Source organism: Bos indicus, chromosome 7, assembly GCF_029378745.1.
Source record: "Bos indicus isolate NIAB-ARS_2022 breed Sahiwal x Tharparkar chromosome 7, NIAB-ARS_B.indTharparkar_mat_pri_1.0, whole genome shotgun sequence".
Taxonomy (NCBI): Eukaryota; Metazoa; Chordata; class Mammalia; order Artiodactyla; family Bovidae; genus Bos; species Bos indicus.
In genome coordinates this window covers 5,497,980-5,515,373 of record NC_091766.1, presented here as the reverse complement: position 1 = coordinate 5,515,373, position 17,394 = coordinate 5,497,980, and the positions used below count along the sequence as shown (strand labels likewise).

Sequence of the window (17,394 nt, the reverse complement as noted above, 5' to 3'; positions counted from 1 at the left end):
CGCGTGGTTACAGTCAGACTGCAGCCACAAGAAGTGAGATGAGCCCAAGCAAGTTTTCGACAAAACTTGAATTTTATAACAGCCTTGTCTTGCCCAAAAAGAGGACTCCAGAGTGGTTCTAACTGATCTCTGCCCTTTTGTGTGTCTACACCCAACCACCACCACCAATAATATTAGCTCTAACTTAGCGAGCACTGCCTTAGTCAGTCACTGAGCACTTGAACACATCATCCTACTTGGTTCTGAAAACAACACTCAGAGAGCTGCTACAATTAACCTCTTTTTTTTCCCGCCAGACAAGGAAATGGAGTTTGGGAGGTGAAATGACTTCCCAAGGTCACAGAGAAAACGGCTGGGCTGAGATTTGATGCCAAGTCTGCCTGACACCAAGGAGTCACAACATTGTCCCCACCTGGGTGCCTGTCTGGGATTCCTGTGTGTTAGCATGTGTGATGGGAGTCGGGTGGGCAGGGGTGATGGGCGGTCTGCCTGATCCGATAGCTTTGGGAACCGGGGTGGTGAGGGTGTAGTTCATACGGTTACTAACAGTTCAGAGTGGAAAAGGGAGGTCAGAGAAGTTCCATTGACTTTGAACATCCTTTAAGCTTCAGGGAGAGACCCAGATATCCTGGTGGCGTCTCAGCCTGGCAGTAAGGGTGAATTCTAACTAAATCATGTCAGCAGAGTGAAGGTGGTGGACCCGGGTTTCGGAAGGCGGAAGGCCCCTCCTCCGTACTTCTAATTGGGCGGGGTGGGGCGTGGCCTCCCTCCCTCCCGGCCCCGCCCCTCCCCATGCCCCGCCCCAGACAGACACAGGCACATCTAGGCAGAAGGTGGGACAGTGGGTGGGGGGCCAGTAGGTGAGGAGGGGGCGCTGGGCGGGGGGTGGGGTGCAGCCACGCGGTGGGCCGAGTCCAGACACAGAGCGGACGGACAGACAGACGGACAGAGGGGCCTCTACTTACGATCATCTGTCAGCCGTGATGGGGGCGGGGCGGTGGGGGAGGGGGGAATAAGTCACCGTGAGTCTCCCAGAAAAGCCAGGGAAGGGGCGGAGACGGCACCAAAGGGTGGACCCCGTGTCCCAGCCCAGCCCAGTCCAGGGGAGGAGCGGACGGGCGGACAGCTGGAGGTCCCCAGCATCCCCCACCATCACTGCCTCTCGGTTGCCCCCGCCGCCCCTCCCACGCCCCCCTCATCCACCCAGAAACTTCCTCCCACTCTATGCTGTGCCTTTAACTACATGCCCTCACTGTCCTTAGGCCCCGACACCTCCCCAGGGGAAGCCATTTCCAGCCACACCCCTCTGAAGATGACACAATCCCTCGCCCCTACCCAGCAGCCTGACTCTGCAGATCACTATCCCTGGGCTGTGACCAAAAGAGTCCCAGGGGCACGGTCCTGGTCTCCAGATGACCACGGACTTTTGCTTGACATCTGTTAACTTCCGAGCTCTCTGTAACCTCTCGTTGACCTCCTGCAACTCTGTTCTATTGGCCTCTGAGCTTTGAAATCTGGGTATCTCCTTTACTTGCCTCTTGATTGACCTCCACAGCCCCCTGATGAACCCACTGACCTCTATAACCTCTGTGACCCATGGATGGCCTTGATGCCCAAGCTGATCTATTTTCTGGGTAATCTCTGACCTTTAAATAATCACTTGTTCCTCCTATGACCCCTATATCCCCTAGATGTCTCTTTACTTGACCTCTTTGACCCTTAAATAACTGACCCGAGTGACCTTTTGACCCTTTTATGACTTTTCACCCATGTGTGACCTCTCAAATGGCCCTTGTGCCTGGATGACCTCTAAGCCCCAGTGCCTTTGACATCAAGCTCTCTGGGCTCTCACAGAGGAGTGGCCCAGGTGTTCCCTCTGGCCCCCTGCAGGCCTCACCGTCTGGTCAGTGAGGGGTGGCAGGACGATGGTCTTCTCCATGGTGTTCATGACCAGCTTCCATAACTCCTTCAGCACCCGCTTCAGCACCGTCTTCTCACAGATTTTGGCAAAGAGAGTCAGGCTGGGGGCAAGGGATAGGTCTGAGAAAGGGCCCAGATGGTCCCAACCTGAGGAACCCCTTCCCCTCACTACATGGGCAAGGTGGGAAGGCATGCCATGGACATGCAAGAGGGTCCAGAGCCTGTACACAGACCCCAGGTGGTCTGATGGGGCTACAGTGTGTGACGCACAGGGGGAAGAGTGAACGGCAGCTGGACAGATCAGCAGGAGCGGGACTGGGAAGGAGCCTCAAAATCTAGGAGGAAGGCCTGGGCCTTAGCATGAGGGCAATGGGGGAGCTGTGGAGTGTTCAAGAGAGAGAGCCAGATTTTTCTATTTGAACGAATAGAGTGGGGGATGAACTAGAATAGGAAGGTTGGAGACGGGCTATGCGGGGGCTGGGGCCATGCTCAGGAGAAGAAGGGAATGCTAGGGAAGGGGACAACCTTGAGAGGGAAAAACGACAGAGTTCATAACTGGCTATATGGGGTTGACAGAGGGTAATCTGTCATGATCCTTCCAACAACTTAGCCACCCTCCACCAAATCATCCTTCCCCCAACCCTAATGCTTCCTCTATCATTTTTTGAAAAAAATGAAGTGAAAGTGAACTGACTCAATAGACGTGAATTTGTGCAAACTCTGGGAGATGGTAAAGGACAGGGAGGCCTGGCATGCTGCAGTCCATGAGGTCGTAAAGAGTTGGACATGACTTAGTGACTGAACAACAGCAACCATCACTTTTCCCTACCTCCCTTCTTTCCTTTCTTCCATCCTCCCACCCATACATCCATATACCTATCCTCCAAACAGTTATTCATCCATCCAAATATTTACCCAACTCTCCATCCATTTATCCATCTGTCCATCCATCCTTTTATCCATATACTCTCCATATAGCTTTCTAAGCATTTTTCTTTTAATCCACTCATCCATCCACCCATCCATCCCTCATGGCTTTCACCATCCATTCATTCATACAAATATTGACCCACTGATCCTTCCAATCATTACCCCACCCATCTTTCCATCTCTTCATGCCTCTGCTCACCCGCCCATCCAAACCATTCAACCACCACCCAGAAAGCATACCCTGACTATCCTCTCCAGGCCAGCCCCAAGGTTACTGAGGCCCCACCCAAGGAGCCCTCCCTTGTGGACCCTGGCCACCCAGCCTGGCTCACTTGCTATCCAGCAGGTCCATGATGGGTTGTAGCACATTGTCAGCATCCTGGGCCACGCTGCTGCAGGCACTGGCTGGCACATTGCCTGTGCCTTTCACCTGGCTGAGGATGTCACCCATCTGCTTGACACAGTCTTCAATGTGCGGCTGGAAGCTGGGGACACAGAGAGGAGGACCTCAGATTAGACTTTCCTGGCCTCTGGAAGAAGGGCAGGATGAGGCTGATCTGTGGACCTTTTATCACCAGCATCAGAGAGCCATGGCATATAACAGGAGTGGGGTTTAATAGCAGAATTGGGCATCAGGCTAAGATATTTACTTGGGTTGTCTATTTCATCACATGGTCCTACTCAGGTACTACTGTTAATCATCTTTACCATCTGAGCTTCCCTGGTGGCTCAGACAGTAAAGAATCTGCTCGCAACTCAGGAGACCTGAGTTCAATCTCTTGGTGAGGAAGAGCCCCTAGCGAAGGGAATGGCAACCCACTCCAGTATTCCTGCCTGGAGAATTCCGTGGACAGAGGAGCCTGGTGGGCTACAGTCCATGGGGTCACAAAGAGTCGAACACGACTGAGTGATCAACACTTTCACATTGTTATCATCATCCCCACTTTATAGATGGTTAAACTAACATTCAGAGAAGTTAAACAACTCACCCAAGGCCACACAGTAGTAAGCAGGGAATCTAGGCTTGAACTCAGCTTTGTATAGCTCCTAAGGGCCTGAGGTCTTCGCCACTACATCTGCTGAGTCTCCAGATGCCCCAGGCTGGGGGCTGTCCCCTCCCTTCTGCTCCCAGCTCTGGAGATGCCCCCACCTGGTAGCAAACACCCGGCTGAGCTCATCCAAGACGTTGTTGAGTTTCACCTGTAGCTCCTTCAAGATGTCACTAGCCTCGGCATCCAGCTGAGGAGCGAGAAGGAACATCAGGTCAGGCTCATAGGGCATCCGCATGGATGGGGCATTTTCCCATCCAATTCAGGGGAAAGGAGCTAGAGAGGAAACTGAGGCTCAGACAGTTAAGCTGCTTGCTTGGGTCTGATGAAGTCGCTGAGCTGGAATTCATCAGGTACGAGTTCTGGGGCCTGTGGGGACATGGGGATGATAGTGACCCTGCCCAGACCCTGGCTCACCTCCTTCCCTCCCATGGCTTCAAACATCTTCTCCAGCTGAACTCTCAGCTGCTGAGTGTTGTTCATGAGGATGCAGGGCTGCAGATGGGAAAAGAGGAGGGAGTCAGGGCTTAGGACCTCTCCCCAGGGCTTCCCCCCAGGGCCTCCCTGACCCTCCCACTGCCAGGGACTTCAGATGGTTACAGGGTCTGTGTCTGGAGGAAGCTGGGGTCCCATAAGGTCATCTGAGCATGGAAGACAGCATTTGGGATCAGGTCCCTGGGAGTCCTGGGGGGATCTCTAGAGATCAAGAGGGGGAAGGAGAACTTCCCCTCTGGGTAGGCTGGACCTGGTGAGTCCAGAAGGGCTGGACCTCTGGGAGTAGCAGAAAGAGGCGTTTCTGTCACACACCAGTATTCTTCTACATGGGCTCAAAACTTTGTAAGCTCACATACATACTCCCTGAGGACTTCATTCACAACAACCAGACGATGACACATTGAAGACATGTCCCCTCACCTGTAGATCCCCCTGGACTCATACAGCCAGACACAGAGACACACACACACAGTTGGACATACATGCAGACACAGGTATCAGAGCCCAGGGAAGGATGCTCTGGGGGTACAAAATGGGCTTGGGGGAAAGAGGACAGGGACCCCCGCAGGTCACCACTTTCTCCTTCTCCTTGGAGCAGTAGGAAGCGAAGTCCTTGGAGATGATGTCTGCATACTGGAGGAGCACATTACTGATGGTCTGGAGGGGACACAGAGGGTGGGTGAGACAAGGGGCTGGGCTTGGTGGGCCCAGCAAGAACCGTTAGTGAGATCAGGGATGAACCTGAACCCCTACCAGCACCTACGATGGACCACCGGGCTGGGCAAGTTCTCCACCCAGAATGTCCATCATGACGAAGGGGAGACACCACCAATGAAGACGATAGTTTCACACAGACATAGCTCCTCTTCAGAGCAACCCAGCAGTCATATTAACCTAACCCCAAGCATAAGCATAACTCAGCCCCAAATTGAATCCCAATTCCTATCTACAATCCTCAACTTTACCCCAGGTTAAAGTCAATCCAGCTGAACTGCAACCCCAGGTCAATGGCCCCAACCTTCAAACTCATCTCAATACCTGCTCACATTCTATATAAATCCCAATACTCACTCCAAACTCAATGTCTGATTGAGTCCTAGTCCTAATAGTAACCCAAAAACTAACCCAAATCTCAATCTCACCCCTAACCCTGACCCCAGGTCCAAATTCAACTCCAACTTTAACTATGACCCTGACCTTAACCCCAACCTCAAACTCTCAACCCAAACCCTGATCCCAACTTCAACTCCAATCTCAATGACCTCAACCCTAACCTCAACCCAACCTCCAACCTCGAATCCCAACCCCAAACTCCAACCACGACTCCAATGTCTATGGCATGACCAATCCCAACACTGGCATCAACCCCTACCTTAACACCAGTGATATCAACAACCCCAACCTTGACCTCAATCCCACCTCAACACCAACCCCGACTTTGACCCTATTCCATCCCCCACCTGGACCCCATCCACACCCCCAAACCTTGGCAAAGCGCCTCATGTAGTGCCCCACAATCTGGGGGTCAGGACACTCGAGTTTCTTGATGATCTCAAAGCTCTGATTGAGCTGGGAGAAGACATCCACCACAGAGCAGGAGAACAGGGCATGCTCTGAAGTCTGCTGGAACTGCATTGGAATGGAGGATGGAGAGAGGAGAGAGGTCAGAGCCAGATAGTCCCCACAGTCCAACCCTCCTGCTTTACAGGGAGAACCAGAATGCCCTGGGATGACAGTGAGATGGATAGTGGGCAAGGTGAACTCAGAGCCAAGCCTCAGAGGTGGATGCAGGGGGATGGGTCAGGCTTGATAAACTCTCATTCATTTGATAGAGGAACAAAAGACCCATCAACACTGTGAACAAGACAAAGATGGACATGTTTTCCAGAGACTGGTCTCATCCCAAGGGCAGTTTTGACCCCAGATTGGATCTCAATGGACCCCAGAAGTAGTGAGGCCACTGCGGGCAGACTGGAAGCTTGGTGGTGGATCAGTTTTCTTACCCCATCCTTCTTGTCTCTCTCCAGGGCTCCATGCAAGAAATCTCGGGACACTTCCTCATTCTCGTCCAGCCACTGGATGACAAAGGGCTCAAACCACCTGGAATGGACAGCCAAGATGGGGCCCTACCATCTCTTGTCTCCCTAATCCTCTGCTCAGACTCACCTATGGCCTGGGTGGCCACTCCCCAGCTCCCCTCCTACCTCACCCTTGAAATGGACTGAATGACCATTGTTGGAGCAAGGCCCAGACATGTGGGATCCTGGTGGATAAACTGCCTTTGGGCAAGTGGGTTTATTCTCTGAGATCCTGATATAGCACACAGTAGGTCCTGGTAAATGGTGACCATCCCACTTTCCAACAGAGCCCAAGAGTCAGACGTCCCGAGTTCAAATCCTGGCTCTGTCACTAATTGGACATCATCTTGGGCAAATCCTTCAGTATTTTATCCTCTATTTTTCAATCCACAAAGTAGAAATGACAATACTCCTATCTCATAGAATTGGCAAAAGGATTAAAGGAGAAAGAACAAGTGGGACTGCTCAGCATGGTTCCTGGATCTTCTGATCATTAACTATCTGGCTAGAGAAGTCCATAGTTCAAAAGCTGAGAATGGAGAACACTGGGATTGTACCTCACTTGTGCCCCCCTGATGCCCAGGAAGCTCTGAGGAGGTCAACTCTCCTGCCCGGGACCTCAGTCTAGCTGTCTGATGCCCAGGGAACTCTGAGGACGTCAACTCTCCCGCCCGGGACCTCAGTCTAGCTGTCTGATGCCCAGGGAACTCTGAGGACGTCAACTCTCCCATATGGGACTTCAGTCTAGCTGTCAGCACTACAGTTCTGGCTTGGGCTCAGGACAGGGGACTTACGCAGGATACTCAGGCACTCGGTCCTTAAAGGCAGGCAGCTCAGCCACATACTCATTGTAGAGCCATTTGACCTTGAAGTGGAGGTTCATGTAGTCGGCACTCTTGCACAGGCGATGCTTATCATGCTCTGGTGGGGAAAGCAAGGGGGCAACTTAGCCGGAGGTGTCTACCTCTCTCTGCTTTGGCAGTGCCCACTCTGGCCATCACTGAGGTCTGACCTCCAATATGAGGGACCAGGGGAACTCACAACCTTAGTAGGGACACTGAGGCAAAGCTAACCGCTGTTTCCAGGCTGGGAGATGTAGGGGTTGGGGTCACTCACCCTCCATTGCATACTTCATATCCTGGGCAAACAGATTCCACATCACTTCAGCGCTGATTTTACCCACGTTCAACTCCTGGGGAAACCTAGTGAAGGTCATAAAGTATGAAACCTTGGCGGACAGAAGCAGATCGGCTGCTTTGGCCTTCCCAGTCCTAGAGGGTAGTGTGGGACAGGCAAGGGGTCTGGATTCAAGTTCATTCATAGCCACTGACTTGCTAAGTGACTCTGCACTGAGGTCTGCTTCTCTCTGAGCCTCCACCTACCCATCCCTCCATTCATTCGTTACCCCACTCATCCATCTGTCTACCCATCCATTCACCCACCCATCTGTCTAGTCACCCATCCTCCCATCTCACCACCCATCTATTCCTGCATCCATTCCTTTACTCACCCAACCATCTGTCCACCAATCTATTCATCCATCCACCTATTAATCCATCTGTTTATCCATCCAGCCATCTGTCTGTCCATCCATCTATTCATTCACCCATCCATTCATCCACCTGTGTATATATCCATCTATTCATCTATCCATCTCCATTCACCTGTCCATATATCCCTTCATCTGTCCACCCTTTGGTCCATTCATCCAAAATCCCTGATCTTAACTTAATATTTAAGTAACCAAGAGATGCTGGCACTCCAGAGTCAGGAGCCCTTCTAGCATTCACCTCAGGGAGCAAGAAAACACAATAGCTCACTCAGTTAACACAGATGAAAATTCTACAGACATGTAAAGCCACAAACCAAAATTGTGCGCACATTCATACATAATTACCCAATTCACATCACATATTAAAGTACACAACTGTACACAAATAACAATTAAACCCACAGACCGCAACGATACAGAAAATTACATTCACACATGTAAGAGATAATGCAATGTACATGCAAAAGATTTAGCAGAGTATCTAACACACAGGGAATACTCGAGCAACACTATTGTTATTTATGAACCTACAGACACATAAAATTATACATATATAGGTACACACTGTTACACACATCAACGCATAGAAAATACATGTCTGACTAGACCAGTGCTTGTGTATATACGCACAATTCCGTTTGCAAATTATGCTGTATTTCATCCATGCACAACCACATGCACAGCTGCCCCCATATACACATTTCGTATATAATTAGATAGGGTTGCCTTTACACACAAGACACAAAATTGTGACACACATTCATGACGACCTCCAGATAATTAATTACACAGACACAGAACTCACTGGTTGAGGCAGGGAGTGTACGAATTTTTGTCTTCCTCAATGATGGACACTATGAGAGTGATCAGCTTGGACCAGAAGTCGAGGTTCTTGATGCTGGGGCCTTGTTCCTCTGGGGGAACTTCCCCCTTCTTGGCCTGGAAAGAACAGTGGGGATGTTGGTCACAAAGGGTTCAGGGGTAGGGAGCTCAGACAGTTCATTATTGAGGGGCAGGAGGTTAGGGAGGAAGGGCCCAACTAACATGTGTATGATTCAGGTGGGAGGTCTTCTTGAAAAAGGAATTAAACTCATGTAAACTGGCCTCAATGGACATGAGTTTGAGCAAACTCTGGAAGACAGTGGAGGACGGGGAAGCCTGGCATGCAGCAGTCCATGGGGTCAAAAAGAGTCAAACACGACTTAGCGACTGAACAGCAACAACAAAACAGGCCTCAAGAGAGCTCATGTCCACACAGCTCATGAAGCTTAATTAGACTCATAAGAATAAGTGGAACTGAATTTAGTTGAACAAACTCAAGCCCACTAAACCAAACAGAATCGAAATAAATGCAAATCAGGACTACTTAGGTTAACAGATGGCACTTCTCAGAGTTAATTCAGTGGAACAGGGCCAGTTACACTGAATGAATAGAATTAAACTTAACAGGATTGAATTAAACTCAGATGAATCCAATTGGATTGAACCTAACCAATGTGCCCAAGATCAACATCAATCTAAATCAAAATAATGGAAATATACCAACTTGAACTCAATCCAACCTAAAGTAATCTAATTCAATTCAACCCAAGTCAACCCAATCCAACTTCACCTGCTTAGCCTAACATACTCAGGCCAACTCAATCCAACTTTGGTCAATCAATGGAAACGAGAAAATATTGGTAGATAAACTCAACTGAAATAAGTCCGACTCAACTGAACTCAACTATACCTAATCCAACAGCCAAGCTCATCCTAACTCAAGCCAATTCAACCCAGTCAAGAACAATTTCAAATAAAACTAACTGGAAATGAATAAATTTTTACTCAACTCAGTCCAACTTGGTGATGCTCACCTGATTAGCCTAGAGCAATTTTAACTTAAGTCAAGTGAATAGAAATAAACAGACCTAAACTGATTATTATATTAATAATTGAACTAAACCAAATCCAGTTTAATCTACTTCATCCCAACCCAGTTAAGAGCTACTTGATTTCAACTCAAGTCATCTGAATGTAAATGAACGGAATAAAAGAAAATTGAGCGGAATTCAGCGTCTGTGTTATCTCGTATCAGAAGCCCAAGCTGATGGAAGGGCTCAGCTCCCACAGCCTCTTGTGATTTCTCCATCCCAATGCTAATAACTCCGGTTGTAAATTTCCAATTTATACACTTTCCCCCCAGTAGACTATAAACTCCTTGAAACCTCATTGACAATCCTGGGATATTATATGTGTAAACAATGTGTTGAAAGATCTCAAATAGATAAATAAATACTCAAATAAATTGAGTTCAAGACTGAACTGAAGAAATTCAATTCAACTCAACATTTATTGAACAGGTACTCTACTGCAGGCACATTGTACTATGCCAGACTCAACTAAGTTTGTGCTCAGACACTTCAGTCATATCTGGTTCTTTGTGATCCCACAGACTGTAGCCTGCCAGGCTCCTCTGTCCATGGGATTTCCCAGGTAAGAATACTGGAGTGGTTTGCCATTTCCTCCTCCAGGGGATCTTCCCAACCCAGGGTTTGAACTTTTGACTCCTGCGGCTCCTGAATTGGCAGGCAGATTCTTTACCACTGAGCTACCTGGGAAGCCCCTAAAACCAAACTGATTGAGCTCCTACTGTGTACCAGATGCTAAGTACTTAACTATACTTTATCTAAAGCTTGCATCTCATTGAATTTCCTCCTCAGTCCTGAGGTGTGGGTTTATGACTCCATTTTACAGGGGAAGATACGGAGGTTGAGAAGAGTTAAATCACTTGGGAAGTGAGACTCAGACCAGGGTCTAGTTGGAGCCCCCTGGTCCCCTCTGCCTCATCTGGGGTTCTCACCGGGTCAGTCTGGTACTCTCGACTATAGAGTTCATGACAATTGTTGAAGATGTACTCATAAGTAGAGTTGAGGCAGGCTTTCACACAGTCCTTCACCACCTGGCTGGCTCGGGGTGGGCTCTGGAGTTCTTGTACCTGGAGGGAGGAGGAAGGGAGAAGGGTATGGTTGTGCAAAATTGGGACAGGAGGTACCTAGAAAGTGGCTACAGGTGGATCTATGTTTAAGGAAATGATGTAGCAATATGGAAGCACAGGGTCACTGAGAAAGGGCCCTGCTTTCCAGATGAAATGTTACTTGTTTAGGACCTAACAGTCCTGGAGTATCCTTCTCGGAGAGCTAATGGAACTAGGTCCCCTTACCTACCTTCATCCGAAAGAAGGTGATGCTGGTGAGAAGGTCCACAGTGGATTTGAGGTCCTGGAGTCTCTCTGGGCTGCTGGCTGGGAAGTTATTCTATGGAAGGGAGGTGGAGTTATGGAAGAAGGCTAGGGGTTAATGGGAGATCATGTTTTAGGGGAGACACAAGAGCCTCCAAGTTTCAAGAGGTGTGTTAGGGGCAATTGAGAACATCTTGAAGTATCTGGGGGTATCTTCTTGGATGTACTAAATGTGCTGAGCAGGTGCTGCCCACAAATGTGCACATGTGTTGGAAGAACACATTCCACATGTTAAGATGGGCCCTCCGATATGCATGCTTGCTGGCAGCAGTCTCCTCCAGGCACACACATGCATGTGCTGAGTGAATCGTCATACGTGCACTTCTCACCCGATACATGGAGAGGTCTATCCGCAGGGAGTTATGCAGCTGGTCCAGGAGCTTCACAAAGCGCTCTTTCTGAGGAGGCAGAGGTGGAGGAGGAGGTTGGGCGAAAGCAGGGACTTGGGGATCAAGCGCACCAGCCAAAGTTGGCTGACATATTGGCTAAGAGGTTGCTATATACTCAAACACCCCATCCACTGTTGAACTGACCCCTCATAACATCCATTTCCATTCAACACAGGGGCAAATTTAGGCTCAGAGAGGGGAACTGAATGGTGCAAAGTCACACAGCAAGTGAGGTCCAGACTGGGGATCTGGGAGTCACATGAGGTCTGACCAGCACAGGGTCAAGCTCTCCCTTATCTCTAGGCTCCTGGAACTGACCCCAAAGTTGGAGGCGGCGAAGCGGTCAGAGGCAGACACGTTGGTGGAGGCGGTGGTGTGAGCATAATAGGCGTTGATGTTGGCAAGCAGGGTGCTCATGACGGCAGGCACCCCAGGACACATGTACTTGGACGAGAGGCAGGCAAAGTGGCTGGTAGGAGGGAATGGGAAGCACTGGGCCTGGTGTCCAGACCCCAGAATGCCTCCAAGACAGCCCCCAACCTCGCAAACCATCCCCTTACCCTCTGCTTGATTCTGCCCTGAGTTTCTGTCTCTTCTCTGAACTGCCCTATCTCTGCCTCCATCTCCAGCTCTCATCCTTGTCACTCAGGTTCCCACCAATGACACTTCCCTAGCCTCCAGGAAAATTACAGAACCCCGACCACACTCATCTTCTCCCTGGATTTCCCTCCCAAGAGCCCCTTCCACCCCAGACCTGCCAGTGGCCTCTTAGTAACCATCCCTCCACCCCGCCACGTTTCCTGCACCTCACGTCCACCTCAGTCTGCAGCCTTACGTCATGGCTTGGTAGATGGACTCGACGCCGTAGCGCATGGCAAATTCATCTACAATCTCCTGGGCTGTCTCATCATAGTAAACTTTCCAGGCGTCATCACCCTTGGCATCTGGGATCTTCACGACCCCATTGTTCTGCACGTCTGTCACGAAGTGGAACAGGTTCTGCCACCACAAGGGAGAAGGTGTCATCGAGAGTATAAGGGGACACAAAGGGTCAGGGATCCCAGGTAGACGGCAGCTTACCTCATTCACCGATCTGTTTATTCACTAATTCATTCATCTCTTTGGTCCATCCACCACCCATCCATCCATCCAACTACCCCAAATTTCAGTTATCCCTCATCCATCCTTCCAACAGTTCAACTACACACCCATCCATCTGTACGTCTGGCCATCCAGCCACCTACCCACCCATCCATCTCGCGATCCATCTATTCATTTACCCATCAATACAACGACCCCAAAACCCACCTGTTCACGTATTCACTCTTTCAATAATTCAACCGCACATCCATCCATCCCATACATTTACCCACAACTTCACTGTCCATCCATAATTCATCCTTCTACCCATCAACCATCAATCCACCCATCTATCACTCACCTGTCTGTGCACCTACACATCCACCCACCTACCTCAAAACTCTCCCATCCACACACCTATACTTCCAGTAGTTGAACCACACATCCATCCACCCACCCTTCCTCCCATCCATTTGTCTATCCACTCACCTACCTACCCACCATTCCAACAACCCCCAAATTCACCTCTATACTCAAACTTTCCTCTAACTAATTCAACCACACATCCTTCTATCCCATCTAACTACCCATTCAGCTTAATCTCTCCATTTAATAATTTATCAACCCATTCAACCATCTATCCTATCTATCCACCCATCAATTTATTTATCCATCCATCTTTCCATCCATCATCCATCTGTCCATCCATCTACTCACCCATCTATCTATCCAACTATTTCCAATTCACCAATTCAATTCATCTGTACTTCCAACAATTCAACCACACATCCATCCACCCATCCTTTCATCTTTTCACGCACTTTTTATCCACTCAGCACTCCTTCATCCATTCAATCAACAAACTGAGTTCTCTCCAGGAACCCCCAGGCAGTTAGAAGAGACAAACCTTGGCACAAAGAACCTAACTGTGAGTGTTCAGGGCTGAGACAGATGGAAGACCTGGAGTTTGCTGGTGGGGGTCCATTCCCCTTCCCAGAGGAGAGGGGCCTGAAGATGGAACTTGATTGATGGGGAGGAGTTTTCGGAGCAGAAAGAATGGCATGGGGGACAGTCTTAGAGGCCCAGAGGAGTGTGGGTGGTGTGGTCAGAAAGAGGAAGAAGCAGCTGGGGCAGGTAGGAGTGGTGAGTGGAGGGAACGTGGGGGATGAAGGTGGACTCCAAAGGCAAGGTGGAGCAGCGGGCCTCACCTCGTGCAAACAGGTGTACTGGACGTGGTATGGAGCCACCTTCTCTTCACCTTTGATCTCCACACTGATGTGCAGCCGGATGGCACCTGACACAGCAGATTTGTCAGTCCGCTTGTCTGCAGAGCAGAAATGATGGCAGTGTCGGAACTATAGCCCCGGGCTATTTTCACATATGCCTAACTACAGGCCTCCCAGACTCCTTGATGAGACCTAGGAGTTTCTCCTTAGATTGGCTCCCTAGACTTGTGTCTCTCCCATTAGACTAGAATTCTTAAGCCCTGTGTCTGCCTTCTAACTAGGATCCCAGATCTTGCTTCCTCTCCCAGATTAAATGCCTTGGTCTGCATCTCCTTCTTTATACTCAGAGCCTTGCTTCTTCCTGAGGCTGAGCTCTCAGACTCTGTCTTCCTCATCAGATCAAGCTCCCCAGAATCTACTTATCCTCTTAGACAGGATTCCTGGATCTGTGCCTCTTTCCTCAGACTACTATCTTCAGGTCTTGCTTCCTGGCTCCCCCATCAGAATGGGAGATCTAGATTTCCTCTAACCAAACTAAGAAGTTCCAAGACTCTGCTCACCCCTCTCAGACTGGGGTTCTTCCTCTGCCCTTGGTTTGGGCTCACAGATCCTACTCATCTTCCTAGAGTTCTTGGGTTTATGGCTCCCGCTCTCAGATTAGGAATCCCCAAATCCACCTCTTCCCTCTTCCCTTATGCTGGATTCTCAAAGTTCAATTCCCCTTCTTAGTTTAGATGCCTGGCTCTGTGCCTCTCTCCTTGCACTAGGATCCTCTGGTCTTGTTTGTGCCTCCCGCATCGGAATGGGATATGGAGATTCTGCCCCTCCCTCAATCTCCCAAACTGAACTAAGAGACGCCTAGGTTCTGCTCACCCTCTCAGCCTGGGGGCTTCCTGCTCTTTTCAGACTGGGCTCACAGACTCTGCCTTCCTCATCAGATGGGGCCCCACTGACCCTGCCCCCTTCATTAGACTGGGCTCCTAGACTAACTCCTCCGGACACTGTCTCTTCCCTCCAGCCAGGCTCCCCACTTCGTCTGGGACTCCCCCTCCCCTGCCCCCCACCGAACCCCACCCTTGCTCACCCAGGTTGTACCACACGTCCATCTCGCCACTGAGTGTCCGCACCTCGATGATCGTCTGACCCAGGAAGTCATCGGATTCCCTTTTGAACCGCTGCTTCACGCGAGATTTGATATCGTCGTCCTCATCCCAGACGCGCACCTTGATTCGGTCTGAGGAGTTGTGGCATTCACTGCAGAGGGGAGGAGGAGGTCAGGGCAGGATTCTTGAAGCTGCCCCCCTCCATCCCCGCCGCCTTAAGCTGCCCCCACAGGAAGCTCCGTATGGGGGGCCCCAGCCAGACACTTACAAGTGAAAGTTCTCCTCCCACACGGGGTTCAGGTTTCCATAGATGGTTTTTGTCCGTTTCTTGGTCTTCCCAACTTGGACGGTGACATAGGGGTCACTGGATCCCGTCTTGTCCTTTGCCTGCAACCCCTGGGCACAGACCACTGGAAGACACACAAAACAAATATAAATGTGGGCTCCAGGAGTAGGCAGGCCAAGAACAGTCACGCCCACAGGCTCCGCAGGGAACCCCTGTGACGAGGACTGAGGGCTTTGCTCTGGCCACAGGAGCCGTAAGCATACCCACTGCGCATGCGCGACGTGCTCGCGCTTTAACAACCCGGGGAAACCTCACCCGGTGAAGGTGAAGGTGCCCCATGGTCACCCCTGGGGCGGGTCATTCTCATGCATATGCTCTACACAGCCCCCATAAAGTCCCCAGAAGGATTGAGCCGTCAGTTGCCCACAGTATGACCCGATTGGCATCCTCCTCTGAGCTTCTTACCTCCCTGCTCCCAAATTGAGGGAGGATCTGGAAGTCCTGCTTAACTACTTGTTTAAATCCTTCCTGCTGGCATCTCCCACTCCATCCAAGTCTCCATCTCCCACTGGGACTTTCTGGGACAGCATCCCGGATACCCATCTGCCCTGAAATCCTCATCTTGTCATCTGTTTCCCGGGAAATCCCAAGGAGGGTGAGGAACGGATAAACACTACAAGGCCCCAGCCCCTGGGAAGGACCTCTCAGGTCTGGGAGCTCAATAGTGTCCCCTAGTGGTTGCATGTGTCCACTACATCGCTTGCTAGGTGGCACCCCGCGCGCATGCTAAATCGCTTGTCATATCTGACTCTGCGACTCTATGGACTGTAGACCTCCAGGACTGTAGCCCTACATCCCCTCTGTCCATGGGTTTCTCCAGGCAAGAATACTGGAGTGGGTTGTCATGCCCTCCTCTAGGGGGTGTTCCCGACCCAGGAATCAAACTTGCATCTCTTATGTCTCCTGCATTGGCAGGCAGGTTCTTTACCACTAGAGCCAGTTGGTAGGACTTATTCCCTCCTGGTGTCACTTCCCAATATTCCTGGGTGCTTCCTGGGTTCACCTCCCAGATAAACTGCTTGCCCTCATCTCTTCTTCAGGTCTGGTTCTAGCGTCTACCAACCGAGATACACCTAGAAACCGTTTCATGCACACACGTTTGGAGATATGCCCAACTGTGGGCACAAACATGTACACACAGCCATGAGAAAGTCAGGGAAACCCTCAGATATGTGTAGCAAAGGGAAGGAAGGAGCGTGGGAGGGACCGCAGGAGGCTAAGATGGAACCCCGTGGCAGCCCCTCCCCCACTCCGAGGCCTCACCAGTGATGCTGATCTTGGCCGACCACTTGGATGTTCCGTCCAGCACGCTCTGCTTGACTGCCTTCATCTGTTGCGTGTGTGCAGTCTTGGTCACCGCGAAGATCTCCTGGATGAGCTCGAAGATCTCGGGCTTGTTGCGCTCCCGGATCTTCATGCGGTCCTTGAGCACCATGATGATGTTCTGCGTCCGGTCCTCCGCCCCGTGCTTGGAGCTCTTCTCCGCCGCCCCTGAGGATGGACGCAGACAGGCGTCATCTTACACAGTGCACCCCCTCCCAGAAGCGACAGCCCTGATTCTCATTCCAGGGCTTCCTCGTCCCTTGTCACGGATACGGGGTTCAGGTGAGTCACTGCCCCCAAGCTAGAGTGCGTGCTCAGTTGTGTCCGACTCTTTGAGACCCTATGAACTGTAGTCCGCCAGGCTCCTCTGTCCATGGGATTTCCCAGGCAAGAATACTGGAGTGGGTGGCAATCCACGTTTTCCTTCTCCAGCGGATCTTCCAGACACAGGGATCGAACCCCAGTCTCCTGCATTGGCAGGCAGATTTTTTTTTACCACTGAGCTACTTGGGAAGCGCTCAAGAGATACCAGAGCTCCTACCAGCTCTCTGAATTCTCCCCCAAACAGGCCTTTCCCTCTAAAGTTCCCACCCTCTGTCTTAGCCCCTCCTCTCCGCGGGAGT

At 50.6% G+C, this 17,394-nt stretch overlaps 1 protein-coding gene across 5 annotated transcripts in view; it reads right to left on the bottom strand.

Annotated features, from left to right (window-relative positions):
- The window catches only part of UNC13A (unc-13 homolog A), a 69,483-nt gene that overhangs the window by 16,383 nt on the left and 35,706 nt on the right, over positions 1–17,394 (bottom strand). For 3 of the 5 annotated variants that reach the window (XM_070792556.1, XM_070792559.1, XM_070792558.1), the window contains 19 exons: positions 16,712–16,939; positions 15,371–15,512; positions 15,084–15,253; positions 13,982–14,097; positions 12,529–12,692; positions 12,012–12,162; positions 11,634–11,702; positions 11,231–11,320; positions 10,867–11,001; positions 8,830–8,963; positions 7,589–7,674; positions 7,267–7,393; positions 6,398–6,494; positions 5,880–6,023; positions 4,968–5,051; positions 4,317–4,394; positions 4,001–4,089; positions 3,183–3,335; positions 1,898–2,021 (listed from right to left, as the gene is read on the bottom strand). In XM_070792556.1, coding sequence (XP_070648657.1) covers positions 1,898–2,021; positions 3,183–3,335; positions 4,001–4,089; positions 4,317–4,394; positions 4,968–5,051; positions 5,880–6,023; positions 6,398–6,494; positions 7,267–7,393; positions 7,589–7,674; positions 8,830–8,963; positions 10,867–11,001; positions 11,231–11,320; positions 11,634–11,702; positions 12,012–12,162; positions 12,529–12,692; positions 13,982–14,097; positions 15,084–15,253; positions 15,371–15,512; positions 16,712–16,939 — 2,381 coding nt within the window. Of the gene's footprint in view, positions 1–965; positions 972–1,897; positions 2,022–3,182; positions 3,336–4,000; positions 4,090–4,316; positions 4,395–4,967; positions 5,052–5,879; positions 6,024–6,397; positions 6,495–7,266; positions 7,394–7,588; positions 7,675–8,829; positions 8,964–10,866; positions 11,002–11,230; positions 11,321–11,633; positions 11,703–12,011; positions 12,163–12,528; positions 12,693–13,981; positions 14,098–15,083; positions 15,254–15,370; positions 15,513–16,711; positions 16,940–17,394 lie in introns of all 5 variants that reach the window. The other 2 variants (XM_070792560.1, XM_070792557.1) reach the window with 2 other exon arrangements.